General features: G+C 41.2%; 1 protein-coding gene across 1 annotated transcript; it reads right to left on the reverse strand.

Moving 5' to 3' along the window:
* Positions 1-576: 576 nt before the first annotated feature.
* LOC140234945 (UDP-glucuronosyltransferase 2C1-like) lies at positions 577-15,529 on the reverse strand. Its single transcript, XM_072314984.1, has 4 exons — positions 14,627-15,529; positions 11,953-12,172; positions 3,014-3,233; positions 577-1,103 (listed from the first exon to the last, which is right to left on the reverse strand). The coding sequence occupies exons 1-4, from the start codon at positions 15,527-15,529 to the stop codon at positions 812-814; spliced, it is 1,635 nt and encodes a 544-aa protein (XP_072171085.1). The 3' UTR covers positions 577-811.
* Between the last annotated feature and the right edge of the window lie 383 nt (positions 15,530-15,912).

A 15,912-nucleotide genomic window follows, 5' to 3' on the forward strand; every position in this document is an offset into this window, starting at 1 on the left:
GGTATCTTACATGATGCTCTTGTTCTTTGCTCTTTTTAACAAGAGTTTCTTCGAGCATTTTTTCCCTACGGGTACTGAGTATGAGATCTATGCTGCATATATTTATAGTTACCTATACAAGCCAAAGAATGTCATGATTCTTCTCGTCTTATTTTGCTTAGATTCGCAATCAGTCACACTCTCGGTTAAAGCCCCGCGTCCACACTCTGTCTTCACTATGATATCAATAGTTCATTTTGTATATACCACTCTATCTTTCAAGTGAACTCATATTCATTATCAAAATCATCAACGCAACTATTTATAGTTTAGTTAAGTGACCCGGACTTCTCAAATTTACGATTAAAATTCTATGAGACATAAAGAAGGAACACAATATATAATGGGGCTATTACATGTATGGAAAACAAAGAGAAATAATGCACATAATTTAGGTTAAAATCAAACAAGAATAAGACAACAAAGATGTTCAATTGTCTATACAGAAATAGAAACGGTAACTCTAAACACTCTATCCATCGACAGTGGATGAGGCCGCCATCAGCTAAACATAATTATGATCGCATTATTCTGATGCTCACTGCATTCGACGTCTGCTAAGCTTACATATAACATACTGTTGACAACCTGCGAAATTTGAAGGCTAAAACGCATCTGATCCCACAGATACAAAAAAAAAAAAATCATTAGTATATAGGCCCTACATTTCGCAGAAGATGTTTTCTTGCACAGAAAGGTTTTATTTTTCGACTTTTTCACTGAGGGTGAAGTACGTTTTTTGTTTTTGTTTTTTAGTTCTTTTTATTTTGCCTCAGTCCTGTTTGGGCTTACTACCAATCACACGTCTACATGTCAGTTTGCAGCAACGATAGGTTAATTTGCACGTGTAGTAAAATATGACGATAAAAAGCAGAAGGCATGTGAAAAGGAAAGCATAGACATCTATCAGGTAAAGTTGCACGAAGTTCAAATCTTTGACGGGTGAGCGTAGGTGTTTCCCACCGTATTTCATGACATGTTCCACCCAGAAGGCAGCCCGATCAGCAGGGGACTGAGGCCGGTCGCGGTAGATTGCAGACAGACGCTTTGCCGTTTTCATGTACCTACATGGGAGAAAGTATGGCCAGCATAATGGCAAACAACACAAATGAATCATTACCGTAGTATCTCATTGCACTGCCTGGTCACAACACACACAAAAGCCTACACATGGACACTGAAAAAATGAAGCCCTTCTTACAATCAGTTCCTGTCCCTATCTTAATGATAAGTCACACACACCGTAATAAGGCATCATGGACAATATAGATTTAAAAAAAAAAACACTCCATACCTATACCTGCAATACCTAATGACATGAAAAAAACAAAAACAAAAACAAGAGACCCGCGGGTCTAGCGATGACCTGAGTATCGCAAGTTCACCTTTCACGCAGTCACTAATCTAAATTATTCACAGCTCTACCAAAATTTGACCAGGCATTCTCAAGTAGAAGATGAAAATGTACAATAAGGGCCCAATTTTTTTAAGATTCCTTAATTATTGGGGATTGGGGCCCCCTGGGGCCCTCTGGGTGGGGCATGGTGCCCATTTTGATAAATTTAGATCCTGACCCCCTAGGGATGCTACCTGCCAAGTTTGACGAAAATCCATCATGAGGTTTTCAGGAAGAAGATGAAAATGTACAATTCAGACCCCTATTTGGACCTTCCCAACCACCCCCCCCCCCCGCCCCCAAGAGGGGCACCCCTGGATCTCCTATGAACAAACTCAAAACTACAGTCATTAATGTACTCACTCATAGTATTATCTTAGCTCTATAACTTCTGATTCTAGGGAAGATTTTTAAAGATTCCTTCATTTTGGGGGTTTGGCCCCCCCCCCCGGAGCCCCCTGGGTGGGGCATGGTGCCCATTTTAACAAATTGAGATCCTAACCCCTTAGGGATGCTACCTGCCAAGTTTGGTGAAAATGGGTCATAGGGTTCTAAAGAAGAAGATAAAAATGTACAATTCAGGCCCCATTAGGACCCCTCCTCACCCTCCTCCCCTGGGTCCCAAGGGGGGCACCCCTGATTCTGCCATGAACAAACTTGAAACTACAGTCATCAATGTACTAACTCATAGTATTAACTTAGCTCCATCACTTCTGGTTCTAGAGAAGAACATTTTTAAAGATTCTTTAATTTTTTTTTTTTTTTTGGGGGGGGGGGGGGGTTGCCCCCCTGGGGGCCCCCTGGGTGGGGCATGGTGGCCATTTTAACAAATTGAGTTCCTAACCCCCTAGGGATGCTACCTGCCAAGTTTGGTGAAAATGGGTCATGGGGTTCTCAAGAAGAAGATGACAATGTACAATTTAGGCCCCATTAGAACCCCTCCCCACCCCTCCCCTGGGTCCCAAGGGGGGGGGGGGCACCCCTGATCCTGCCATGAACAAACTTGAAACTTCAGTCATCAATGTACTAACTCATAGTATTAACTTAGCTCTATCACTTCTGGTTCTAGAGAAGAAGATTTTTACAGATTCCTTAATTTTGGGGGGTTTGGGCCCCCCTGGGGGCCCCCTGGGTGGGGCATGGTGCCCATTTTAACAAATTGAGTTCCTAACCCCCTAGGAATGCTACCTGCCAAGTTTGATGAAAATCGGTCCTGGGGTTTTCAAGAAGAAGATGAAAATGTAAAAAGTTTACGCACGACGGACGACGCACGACGCACGACGGACGAAGGGCGATCGCAATAGCTCACTTGAGCCTTTGGCTCAGGTGAGCTAAAAAAAACACCACCACATGGCATCGTGTATGTTGGCATCAGAGTATGGTTGTAGGTTTGATATGCTACTCATTGATGCTAGTTTCGACTTTCACTGAAAGCAGCAATCACATCTAATACGATGTTATCCACTTCAATTAGGGTACAAACTGTGGCGTGAGGATACGAGTTTCGACTAAAAAAACAAAGCGTCGTCATGTGAAGTGCTAACCAACCAAGCCCTGGTTTGTTCTTATACCACTCACGTGCTGTTTTGGGTGACAGTGGTAATAGCCGCCTCCAAACTCTCTGCAGTGATGGAGTGGATACTGAGTGACACGCCCATCCCTTTTTCCGTCACTCTGGCTGCTACACTCAGCTGATCGGAAAACACTGGTAGGACCACGATGGGTACTCCGTGGTATAAGGCCTCGTACAAACCGTTGTTTCCGCCCTGGTACATGAAAAGCCTTGTTTGGGGGTGACCTGTAAATACATTAATAATTATTCGACTTATTTGCGATGAGAGGTGGGTAAACGTATATGTGTGCAAATCATGGGCGTAAATCCCGGGGGGGGGGGGGATGGGGGATGAATCCCCCCCCCCCTGAAATGGAGGAGGGGGGGGGGCCTGTACAATCACCCCCCCCCCCCCACCCCTGAAACTTGAGGGAAAAAATGGAGGAAGCAGAAATGTGATTGTATCAATTTTGGCATATTGCATGACGTTCGTACGCTCGTCTCCAGACAGGTAACAGAGCTGGGCCCCGTTTTATCAAAAGATAAAATCGATTTTAAATTTCCTTACCACACAGGCCGCCATAGACTTACAGTTGAAATCAACTATATGATCGATTTTAACTCTTCATAAAACAGGGCCCTGAACAGTATTCTATATCTTGAAGGATATTACAATGTATACATAATTTTCTCAAGCGCTCGCTCGCGAATAAAGTAATATCGAGATAAGGTATGGCCCAGACGTTGACAACGTCAAATAGTATATAGGCCTACATGTACACATGTAAATCAAAAATTTCACCAAAAGTGTGCACGAGATCGCTTACTTTCAGGTCTCACCAGATCGCTTAATTTCAGGTCTGAAAATGCAAAATCTTCCTCGTCCCCCCTCCCACATCCTCCCCCACTCGGTCGCTCTGCTTCCTCTCCCAGACACGATATTCCAACTCCAAGTCCCTCCCCCACCCACCATCATTAACCCTATAAAGCCCAAGCTATTTCGACCCTTCCCAGGCCCAAGGGGGGGGGGGGGGGGACACATTGTGCCCCCTATATAACTTTGTTATTGTTTGATGTTTCATCGTCATATTTGGCACATTATATGGAGCAACTCATACTCTACATGCATAGGAAATAAGTTAAAAACATGATTTTTCATGCATAGGAAATAAGTTAAAAACATGATTTTTCATGCATAGGAAATAAGCTAAAAACATGATTTTTCTGTATAATTTCTTTATCCCCAGTATGTCTTATCATTGACCAATATTTTTCATATTTGCCACAAATGATGTGCAAGTCAAAGATAATTATTTGCTATTGTTGAAATTTCTCAAGGTCACCACATGGGGGCGTTATTCATAACAAAATAAAGAAATACATTTTGTATGAGGCCTCTGATGTATTGTTTGGGATAGGTACATGCATAGTTATCATATTTCGTATTCCCATAATATTGGAATTTTAAGTTTGCAGATTTATAATGTGATTAACAAGTGATATTAGAGGTATAACTTGGGTGAAGGAATCAAAATGACACAAAATAGAAGGGCAAGCTTTGGAAAATACTGGTATTTTCAGGTATTTCTATTATTTATTAATTTCCAAAGCGAAAAAATAAAGCTATACAAACGGCAGTTTTTGGACTGTAAAATGTCAAAATTTTCAAGCTCGCTCGTTCCGCTCGCTCGCATTTAACATTCTCCCGATGTTGCGCCCGGTCCTCCCCCCCCCCCTTAATTTTCAAAGCGAAAAAGTATATTATAGCTACAAACGGCAGTTTTGAGACTGGAAAATGTCAAAATTTTCAAGCTCGCTCGCTCCGCTCGCTCGCATTTTAATCGATATGCTATTCTCCTGATGTTACTGCCAGTAATTGCCAGCAGTTTTGCGCCCGGTGCACCCCCCCCCCCTGCTTAATTTCCAAAGCGAAAAATATAGCTACAAACGACAGTTTTTGGACTGTAAAATATCAAAAATTTCAAGCTCGCTCGCATTTAATCGCTGTGCAATTCTCCTGATGTTGTTATCAGTAATTGCCAGCAGTTGCGCCCGGTGCACCCCCCCCCCTGCTTAATTTCCAAAGCGAAAAAATATAGCTACAAACAACAGTTTTTGGACTGTAAAATGTCAAAAATTTCAAGCTCGCTCGCATTTAATCGCTGTGCAATTCTCCTGATGTTGCTACCAGTAATTGCCGGCAGTTGCACCCGGTGCACCCCCCTGCTTAATTTCCAAAGCGAAAAAAATATAGCTTCACAAACAGCAGTTTTTGGACTGTAAAATGTCAAAATTTTCATGCTCGCTAACTTCGCTCGCTCGCATTTAATCGTGATGCCATTCTCCTGACCGCTGATGTTGCTGCCAGTAATTGCCAGCAGTTGCGCCCGGTTCGCTTCCCTCCCCTTAATTTCCAAAGCGAAAAAATATAGCTACAAGCGGCAGTTTTGGGATTGTAAAATGTCAAAATTTTCAAGCTCGCTCGCTTCGCTCGCTCGCATTTAATCGTTATGCCATTCTACTGATTGCCAGAAGGTGCGCCCCTAAATTTCCAAAGCAAAAAAAAAAAAAAAAAAAAAAAAAGGAAATTACGCGGTGCGTAATATATGTCCCCGTCGGAAGTAGCATTTTGTAGCAAAATGTGCAATATAGACTGTAAAAAAATCAAGGTCAAAGGACAAAGAAGTCAAAGGTCAAAATTCTGTGTAAAAGTTTTGAAGCCCTCACCTAGTGCCATCACATAAAGCAAACGGAATCGAAATCGGGTTAGAAATGGCGAAGGAGTAGCATTTTGTAGCCAATGTACAATACAGGTCAAAAATCAAGGTCAAAGGTCAAAGAAGGCAAAAGTCAAAATTCTGTGTAGTTTTGAAGCCCTCACCTAGTGCCATCACATAAAGCAAACGGAATCGAAATCGGGTTAGAAATGGCGAAGGAATAGCATTTTGTAGCCAATGTACAATACAGGTCAAAAATCAAGGTCAAAGGTCAAAGAAGGCAAAGGTCAAAATTCTGTGTAGAAGTTTTGAAGCCCTCACCTAGTGCCATCACATAAAGCAAACGGAATCGAAATCGGGTTAGAAATGGCGAAGGAGTAGCATTTTGTAGCAAAATGTACAATATAGGTCAAAAATCAAGGTCAAAGGTCAAAGAAGTCAAAGGTCAAAATTCTCTGTAGAAGTTTTGAAGCCATCACCTAGTGCCATCACATAAAGCAAACGGAATCGAAATCGGGTTAGAAATGGCGAAGGAGTAGCATTTTGTAGCAAAATGTACAATATAGGTCAAAGGTCAAGGTCAAAGGTCACAACTGAAATTCTGTGTAGAAGTTTCAAAGCTCCCATGTAGTGCTATCATATAAAGCAAACAGAATCAAAATTGGCTCATAAATGACAGAGAAGTAGCAAATTTAACATTTTGATCACACACGGACGCACACACGGACGGACGCACGGACGCACGGACGGACGGACGCACGGACGGACGCACAGACACACACACGTACGGAGCCCGTTTCATAGTCCCCTGCTCGAACTCGTTCGACGGGGACAAAAATATAGCTACAAACGGCAGTTTGGGACTGTGAAATGTCAAAATTTTCAAGCTCGTTCGCATGTAATAGTTATTCCATTCTCCTGATGCTGCTGCCAGTAATTGCCAGCAGTTGCGCCCGGTGCGCCCCCCCCCCCCTTAATTTCCGAAGCGAAAAATTATAGCTACAAACGGCAGTTTGGGGACTGCAAAATGTCAAAATTTTCGAGCTCACTCGCATTTAATCGTTATGCCATTCTACTGATTGCCAGCAGGTGCGCCCCTAAATTTCCAGAGCAAAAAAAAAAAAAATATATATATATATATATATAGCTACAAACGGCAGTTTTGGACTGTAAAATGTCAAAATTTTCAGGCTCGCTCGCATGTAATCGTTATTCCATTTTCCTGATGTTGCTGCCAGTAATTACCAGCAGTTGCGCCCGATGCGCCCCCATATGCACCCTTAATTTCAAAAGCGAAAAAAATATAGCTACAAACGGCAGTTTTGGGACTGTAAAATGTCAAACTTTTCAAGCTCGCTCGCTCCGCTCGCTCGCATTTAATTGTTATGCAATTCCCCTGGTTTTGCTGCCAGTAATTTGTCGTTTCACACGGTCATTCCATAATCCATAAGGAGAACTTACAATGTTGCTCAATGACCAAATGACTGCACTGTGGAATGTATCACATTCCGTTATGTATTGCAGTCCCCATTAAGTTTGCAGACTGACAGCACACGCACATACGCGCACACACACACATCCGATACACACGCACGCACGCACAAGCATACACACAGTGGCGTATCTAGGGAAAAAAAAAAAATCGCGCCCGGGGCAAGCGCGAAAATTGCTCCCCTATATTTCTGAAAAAGTGTTCAACCCAAACCCCATCCCGGTAGGGACTTTAAAAGAAAGTCCACATGATATGCTTTTTCAAGCACTTAAAAGGGTTTTTTGAGGGTGATTTAGATAAATTTCAGCGAGCGAGCGGAAAATTTTTGTATATTTTCGCGTCATCATCACGTTTTGTTCTTATTTTTTTTTTTTTTGATAAATTTTGGCGAGCGAGCGTAGCGAGTGAGCCGAAAATTTTTGTATTTTAGCTTACAAAACATGGAATTCTTGTAATTTTTTTTTTTGCCTATAATCTTACAATTCTAATCAAGATATAGTGACGGCCTTATAGATAACGATTTATACCAACAAACTGAAGACTTGAAAAAAATACTCCAAATTAGTACGCACGAGTGAGCCGAACTTTGTATATTTCCGCGCCATCATCACGTTTTGTTCTTTTTTTTTTTTTCAAGTTGTTTGGATAAATTTTGGCGAGCGAGCGCAGCGAGCGAGCCGAAAATTTCTGCATTTCAGCTTACAAAACATGGAATTCTTGTCATTTTTTTGTTTGCTTATTAATTCTTACAATTCTAATCAAGATATAGTGACGGCCTTATAGATAACGATTTATACCAACAAACTGAGGACCCCCCCCCCGTATGTTCGACACCTTTGGCGCCCTCGTTTGATCCAATGGGCGATCGCTTCAGAACGAAAGAAATAAAATTGCAGCCGCTGCTCCGTGTAACATTTTGCCTTCTAACGATGGCATGTGTGAACACAATATACATTGTCATTTTGTCCGCGTTATCTTCTTTTTTATATATATAAATTTTGGCGAGCAGTTAGCGAGCGCAGCGAGCGAGCCGAAATTTCAGCTTGCAAAACATGGAATTCTTGTGTGAACACATTCTCCCTTCCACCCCACCTCCCAGCCCGGGCGATGTTTTTTTTTTTTCTTTCTTTCTTCTTCTTCTTTTTCTTTTTTTCTCTTTTTTTTTTTTCTTTTTCTTCTTCCTTTTTTTTCGTTTTTTCGTTTTCGGCGCTCCCAAGGAGTGGCGCACGGGGCACGTGCCCCCCTTGCCCCCCCCCCCCCTAGATACGCCACTGCATACACACCCTCAAAATTACTTTTCCACGAGGTGCCCCCCCCCCCCCCCAATGTCTTGACCCGCGGTACGCCACTGGCTGAACCCGTCCGGTTATGGGCTTGTAATCGTGGTGATGGTGACTATCGCCGATCATCCCCCCCCCCCCCCACTCCTCATAGCACGGCTTTACGCCGTTGGTGCAAATCACGTTTCTTGTCGTCACCTCACCTTACACCGTGGCTTCAGATCATTGCAGTGTGTGCGCTGTAGGACTAGGCAATTACGCACAGAAAGGTTAAACAATCTTGCAAAGTTTTAATTCTAATTTCAGGGCAGGTGAAATCTGCAAACTACATATGTATAGGATTTCGGTTTAATTTTTAAGGAAAATGAAACATGTATTCCCAAAGGACCATTTCATAAAGGCGGTTTACAATTATTATCGGCAGATGCAAAAATTGTTGCAATAACTATAAATATATTCAATCACCAAATGCCGTATGAATAAGTTTTCACCACGACTTGAAGTGTAACTATTGCAGCTTAAAATGAGATTGTAATCGCAAACATTCATAAAAACGCGCCCACGACACCATTTCTGTAGTTTCTGCTGCATTTTACACTTGGGTCAATTTTTGCTCAAACGTGTTTGTACACTCAGCAAAAAAAAGAAAGTAAACATGTTTTCCAGCTAAAACTTTTCATAGAAGATTTTTATGAAAATCATTGGGTCATATACCATATTAAAGATCATTTAATTGGCTATCAACCTGGTAGGGTAATAAAGGGGGCAACTTTACGCATGAGTGAACACCTTTGGTTTTGTCCTCCAAGGCAGAAAAGTAAAAATGGCAAAAATTGACATATTGAAATTCATTTGCAAGTGCCCTCCAAGATAGCAATAATAACAAAAGACCAATTTAACGCAATGAGAGACATGAATGAAATAGCAGAAATAAGTTTCCGTTCCCTAGTTTCTCTTTATATTCTAAAACAAATAGTTTACCTAGTGAGGAAACTGAAGGTGGAACATAAGAATTTTCTATCAATTCAAACTTAAGATGACATAAGCCGTAAGCCGTAAAGGTGATAAAATCGACAGGACCGTAAGCCGTAAAGGTGATAAAATCGACAGGATTTCTTCATTTCACCTTTTAATTAAGGAATTTAAGAATGCATTAGACAAATTCAAGAACCAAATATTATTTCAAATTTTCTTAAATATGAATAACGTTTCAAATTTAACCTCCTTTGTTTCAATTACTTTTTCCCTTATGTCTTTTGACTATGGCTTTGACTGAAAATTCTTCAATTTCCTCCTTTATTTTTTGCCTTTCTTTATCTTTAGAGGGTTTCAGAGACATTATAGAGATCATAGGTTATTTTATGTGAATCAATTTGCAATTTTATTGTGTTGAATTTGTCTTTTGTTCTCGTTGTTATATGGAAGAGCATACACGCTTGAATAACAACCTGTCCATTTTTGCAATTTTTACTTTTGTGCCTTGAAAGAGAAAAACAAATGTGTTCACTCATGCGTAAAGTTTCCCTTTTAATAATTGACCCCCTCGGTTGATAGCCAATTAAATTGCCTTTAACATGGTATATAAAACACCATTAATAGCCAAATAGTCTATGAGAAAGATGAACTTGAAAAAGTGTTTACTTTCATTTTTTGCAGAGTGCATATATTTATACATACATTATGCAGATGTACTCAAAGTATTATTTGATTAAAATGAAAATTTAATAAGGTTCATTAATTTGAAAATGTATAGAGACGGTGCGCACTAACGAACCTTATTTCATTTTCGGATTAATGAACCTTTACAGGCGCGCCGGAAGCAGTTTTGGATTGGGGGGGGGGGGGGAGGCAAACATTGGAGGGGGCTCAAGATTAGACCATGCAATGTTACACAATATACACATACACACACACACACACGCATGCGCACACATCTATTATGTATATATATATATATATATATATATATATATATATATGTGAAGTGGCGTACGGTGGGTCGAAACATGGGGGGAACCATAAAGTAATTTTGACGGTCTGTATGCTTGTGCGTGTGTGCGTGAGCAATAATGGGACTACAATACATTACGGAATGTGATACATTTAACAACGCAGTCATTGAGGAACATTGTAAGTTTTCCTTACATGGATTATGGAATGACGGTGTGAAACGATCGACAAATTATATACTGTCAGCAACATAAGGTGAATGGCATAACAATAAAATTCGAGCGAGCGAAGCGAGCGAGCTTGAAATTTTTGATATTCTTCAGTTCCAAAACTGGAGTTTTAATTGTAGCTACACATTTCGCTTTGAAATAAATGGGGGCGCATCGGGCGCAACTGCTGGCAATTATTGGCAGCAACATTAGGAGAATGGCATAACGATTCAATGCGAGCGAGCGAAGCGAGCAAGCTTGAAAATTTTGACATTCTACAGTCCCAAAACTGGGGTTTGTAGCTTTATCTTTCACTTTGGAAATAAAGGGGGCGGCGCATCGGGCGCAACTGCTGGCAATTAGTGGCAGCAACATTAGGAGAATGGCATAACGATTCAATGCGAGCGAGCAAAGCGAGCGAGTTTGAGAATTTTGACATTTTACAGTCCCAAAACTCCCGTTTGTAGCTATATCTTTCGCTTTGGAAATTAAGGGGGGGGGGGGCATCGGACGCAACTGCTGGCAATTACTGGCAGCAACATTAGGAGAGTGGCATAACGATTCAATGCGAGCGAGCGAAGCGAGCGAGCTTGAAAATTTTGACATTTTACAGTCCCAAAACTCCCGTTTGTAGCTATATTTATCTTTCGCTTTAGAAATTAAGGGGTGGGGCATCGGGCGCAACTACTGGCAATTACTGTCAGCAACATTAGGAGAATGGCATAACGATTCAATGCGAGCGAGCGAAGCGAGCGAGCTTGAAAATTTTGACATTCTAGAGTCCAACAACTGCCGTCGTAGCTATGTTTTTCGCATTAGAAATTAAGGGGGAGGCGCACCGGGCTCAACTGCTGGATGCGAGCGAGCGAAGCGAGCGAGCTTGAAAATTTTGACATTGTACAGTCCAAAAGCTGCCGTTTGTAGCCATATTTTTTCCCTTTTATTCATATATATACATATTTATTTTGTTTTCGTTGTTTATTCATTTATCTTTATTATCATTATTATAATTATTTTTTTTTTCTTGGGGGGGGGTGGGGGGCTTTTGGGGGGCAAAAATGCGTTTTGCCCCCCCCCCCCCCACTTTTTGGATTGGGGGGGGGGGGGGGGCGGCCGCCTCCCCTGCCCCCCACTTCCGGCGCCTATGAACCTTTAGAATAATCAACTATAACCGTAATATCTGCGTAGATTAATGTGCGGAACAACAATAGTTTCTCTATAATAGGTTCACAGCGTGTGCCAAACATATAGAACCACGATACTTAATATGCTGAAATGCGGGAATGATAAAGCACCAAGTCAGAAGAGTGACTTTACCAAGGAGATCATTTTGAGGCAGCCATTCCATGGTCTTGATGTTGTCTGTAAGTTTTGTCGGAGTCCCGTCTGGAAGCTGCCACACCACTTTCTGCGGAAGTCTCGCAAACACCGAGGCGAAAAGATCGTTGTATCGCTGCGGCATGGCCTTGACGTATGTTCCCAAGGAGAACACAATGACGCCCTCATCGCCAGCACCATTCATGAAGTCATCGAGTTCCTATAGGAGAATTGGTTCAAAAATACAACGCGACGGGTCAAAGGGGCATTCCAGACGATTTTCATAATTTTACATCATGTAGAACATATTCTTAAATCAAAATTTCCATGGATTGTGGCCCTTGAGTAGAGAAACCAATAATCTAAAAATCTTAAACAAATTACACTAAACAGTCGTGATGACACAGGAGCCTCACATATTCAGAAATGTAGAAATGTATTATTCCATTTCAAAACTGCTTGCTTAACAACTTACTTATAGTTGATCAAATGTTAAACGCTGAAAATCTGTTAAACTCTGAAAAAAAAAATGTGCGTACGTGTTGATATGTATACAATTTACCATTCTACAGGACACATACAGCGAAAGAGGTGAAGAAAGTATTTCTATACAGTGTGAAAATTCATATCACTGATTCCTGTCAACTAAGATCATTTCTAATAATATTATAACTATTAAATGTCGTATCTTGCTTTTCGTGAAGACGCTGGAAAATTTTACATTTTGTTCCCAAAATGTCTGAAGAATCAGCATTGTGCACAGTTCAACTTTTTCCCTAATATAAAGTATGAACTTTATACAGTATTTCAATGTCTCCTATACCCCCAAAAAACACAACAAAGACAAAAACAAACAAAACAAAAACAAAAACAAAAACAAAAACAAAGCAAAAAAAAAACTCCAAAAAACACGAACAAACAAAAGCCAACAACAAAGCAAACAAACAACCAACGGAAAACCAAGAACAAAAAAGAAAAGAAAAGAAGAAATCAAGAGCTTAGTATCATATCGGCAACGCATCTAGCCCTGCTATCTTGAATGGTTTGCGCATTGTTTTCGATCCATTTTTTTTTTCCTGACCTACTGTTGTTGTTGTTTTTTTTTCGGAAATCATATTCCACCACAATTCTATCTAGACAGAGAGAGAGAGAGAGAGAGGGGGGGGGGTTACAAACTGTATAATCACTTATTGGGAATTGAGGACAAAAATTATGTTTATCTATCTTTGTTTATCTTTTTATTTGAAACATACGTCTGGTGCAAAGAGAGCTTCTTTATTTACTAAAGCACGCACACTTGCTAGATGTTACGATGGTGAAGGAAATGAAAACTGATTTTATGGCCGTGGTTACGGGGCATTATTTCCCTGATATTTGTTTGCTCAAGTTTGTACAATGTTTCTCGTGTAGACTATATGGAATGACGAAAATCTTACATTTTGCAGGTATAGGCCTATATAACATACATGTATGGTATTGCCATTCAGTTTAGTGCCATACAGTTTGACACTACTTTTGGATGTTGTGAGCACACTACTGTTCTTTGTGTCCACACACACCGACCGGAATAACAGACCTATCCACAACACATTATTGCGCCGTTAATCGCTGTGACTGTCAGGCCTAACTGTTGATCAAAACTCAAACCAATGTAAAATGGATGCCCAAAACTTTCAAAACTACGTTCTCACACAGATTTTTAGTACTCTCTCTATAGAAAGTGATTTTCACTTTCATTGATGCGAAAGCATCTAACTTTCCTAACATTCCTATATGTTTCATATCGACCAGGCTATATCTTATGGTTTCTTTACTATGACGAATATCAACTGAAAAACAAAAACAAAAACAAAACAAAACATGTTGCATCTGCTGCATGTACAGTATAGGCCTATCGAGGTATAGGCCTACGATCAACTAAGTGGCTCTTAGCAACCCTTACTAAATAGTGATTACTATTTTGCTCACTGCATTTACTGGACCCTAAGATACTGATGGTATCATTGAAGAATGTATCAGCTTACGTCGTGGATTGTTTGTGAATCATTCGGAATAGATTTTCAGATTCGATTGTTTTGTTTCACTATTCAAAATAAAGTCTGTAGTTTGTCTGCTATGACAAACTGCATGTATCCTCAACAGTCGTCTGGCAGACTTACGGTGACAAGATGTGCATTAGTTCCCCCGCTTCCCCGTATATACTACATGCACTTCCACGTGACTTCATGGGATGCACACGAATAGGTTTGCCTGCACTATACGCATGCATCTAAGTAACAAAATATAAAATACATGTATGTCACTATGAGATATACGATAAGGTATTGTTCTAAGAGGTCCTTTTATGTTATATCACCATGCAGTTCACGTGCATATTAATAATTTGACCGAAAGATCAGTCTGTATCTGGCCGTCGGGGAATGTTCCGCGGAGACTGCGTCTGGCTTCACGGATCCCCTCCGTATACTGTCGTGTAGGAGAGCGATAACGTGAAAAATATAAAAGACTCCTCCGGACAGACGGATCTTTCTGTCTAATTGATAATATGCACATAATGTGTGTTTGAGTTTGCTTGCAAAACCATTATAAAACCAGAGGTGACGTATAACTTCTTAATGTTTTAGTACACTTTCTTGCGGAGATGGCGCCTAGCTCAGACCTTAATGATACGTACCCGAGTTAATTTGTTGGCAGGCCTTGTCAATAGGCCACCAACCTCAATGACTGATGGAGGCATAGGGGCCACTAAATCGATCACGGGATCGGAGTTTGTCAACGTCAGGACAGACTTTTCTAAAAACTCTGCCATCGTCTGTTCTTCCATTATACCGAACTCATGACGAAGGGGATTGGCAATTCCCACAAAATATTCCATGATGAAGTACTTGCCCAAAATGTTTATAACCAAGCTCTTGAGTCTCTGCCAAAAGTTCATCCTCTGTGGAGTGCCAGAGAGGCCTTCGGGGATGATTGCAGGCATGAATGGTGCACCGGCAAGTTCTGCTACAAAGTATTGGGAAGCTAGAGGATTATAGAAAACGGTTGGGGTGCCAACATACGCGTTTAAAAGGATGCTGCATCCCCATGTAAGATCAACGATAGTGATGTCAAACTTTGCATCACGTAACCTTCCCATCAGCGCCTTGTCGCTGAGAGCCGCCCGACAGTCCCAGACTAGCGGCATTAGCCATTTCGACGGGGATAAAATGATATCGGTGTTAAAATCTGCCTGGAAGGCAAAGGCTGCAATCTCCCTCGTACGTCGGTACACCTTCTCCACGGGAACGGAGTGGTTAAAGATCTCGTAGCGAAAGAGTTTGGAGTGTACAGGATGTCTTGCACGGTACTCATACGCATTGCTTATTAGGTAGGTGACGTTGTGACCCCGCTTCACCAGGGCTTCGCCGATAGCTGTGGACGAGACGTAATGGCTACCCTCACCGTAAGTAACGGTTATGAACACGTTGAAGGGTAACACACCAACAATAAGAGAGGCAAAGACAAGTAACATGGCTTCATGTCGATCCGTCCGTATCATTCTTACTCCCATTGTGGCTAAAAATTTGCCGTCAATCATGAATATTACGCGATGTATAACATATTACTCTAAATCTCTCCAGCAGTGAAGAGCTTCTTGCTACTACGTAGTGCCTATACTATTAGTGCTTCGCTTTTCCCGCACGTATACCAAGCTCTTTTCGCACTGCCCGGCCCACACTGTTTGTATAACGATCGCTTCGATCAAACAAGGTCAGGGCATACAAACCGCAATTCACACGCACAGTTTTTATAGGGTCTATCATGTCCATTGCCACAAATGCAAATAATATCGCTCAAAACGGTTCCCACATAGGCATGAATTCATGAGATCTCAATATTACCTATTCATCCGACAACTGGAAACGAAAATTATGCAAAAGAAAGACATTTCCATGTTGCGATATTCAAATCACGTGGATA

The sequence above is a fragment of the Diadema setosum genome, chromosome 11 (genome assembly GCF_964275005.1).
Source record: "Diadema setosum chromosome 11, eeDiaSeto1, whole genome shotgun sequence".
Taxonomy (NCBI): Eukaryota; Metazoa; Echinodermata; class Echinoidea; order Diadematoida; family Diadematidae; genus Diadema; species Diadema setosum.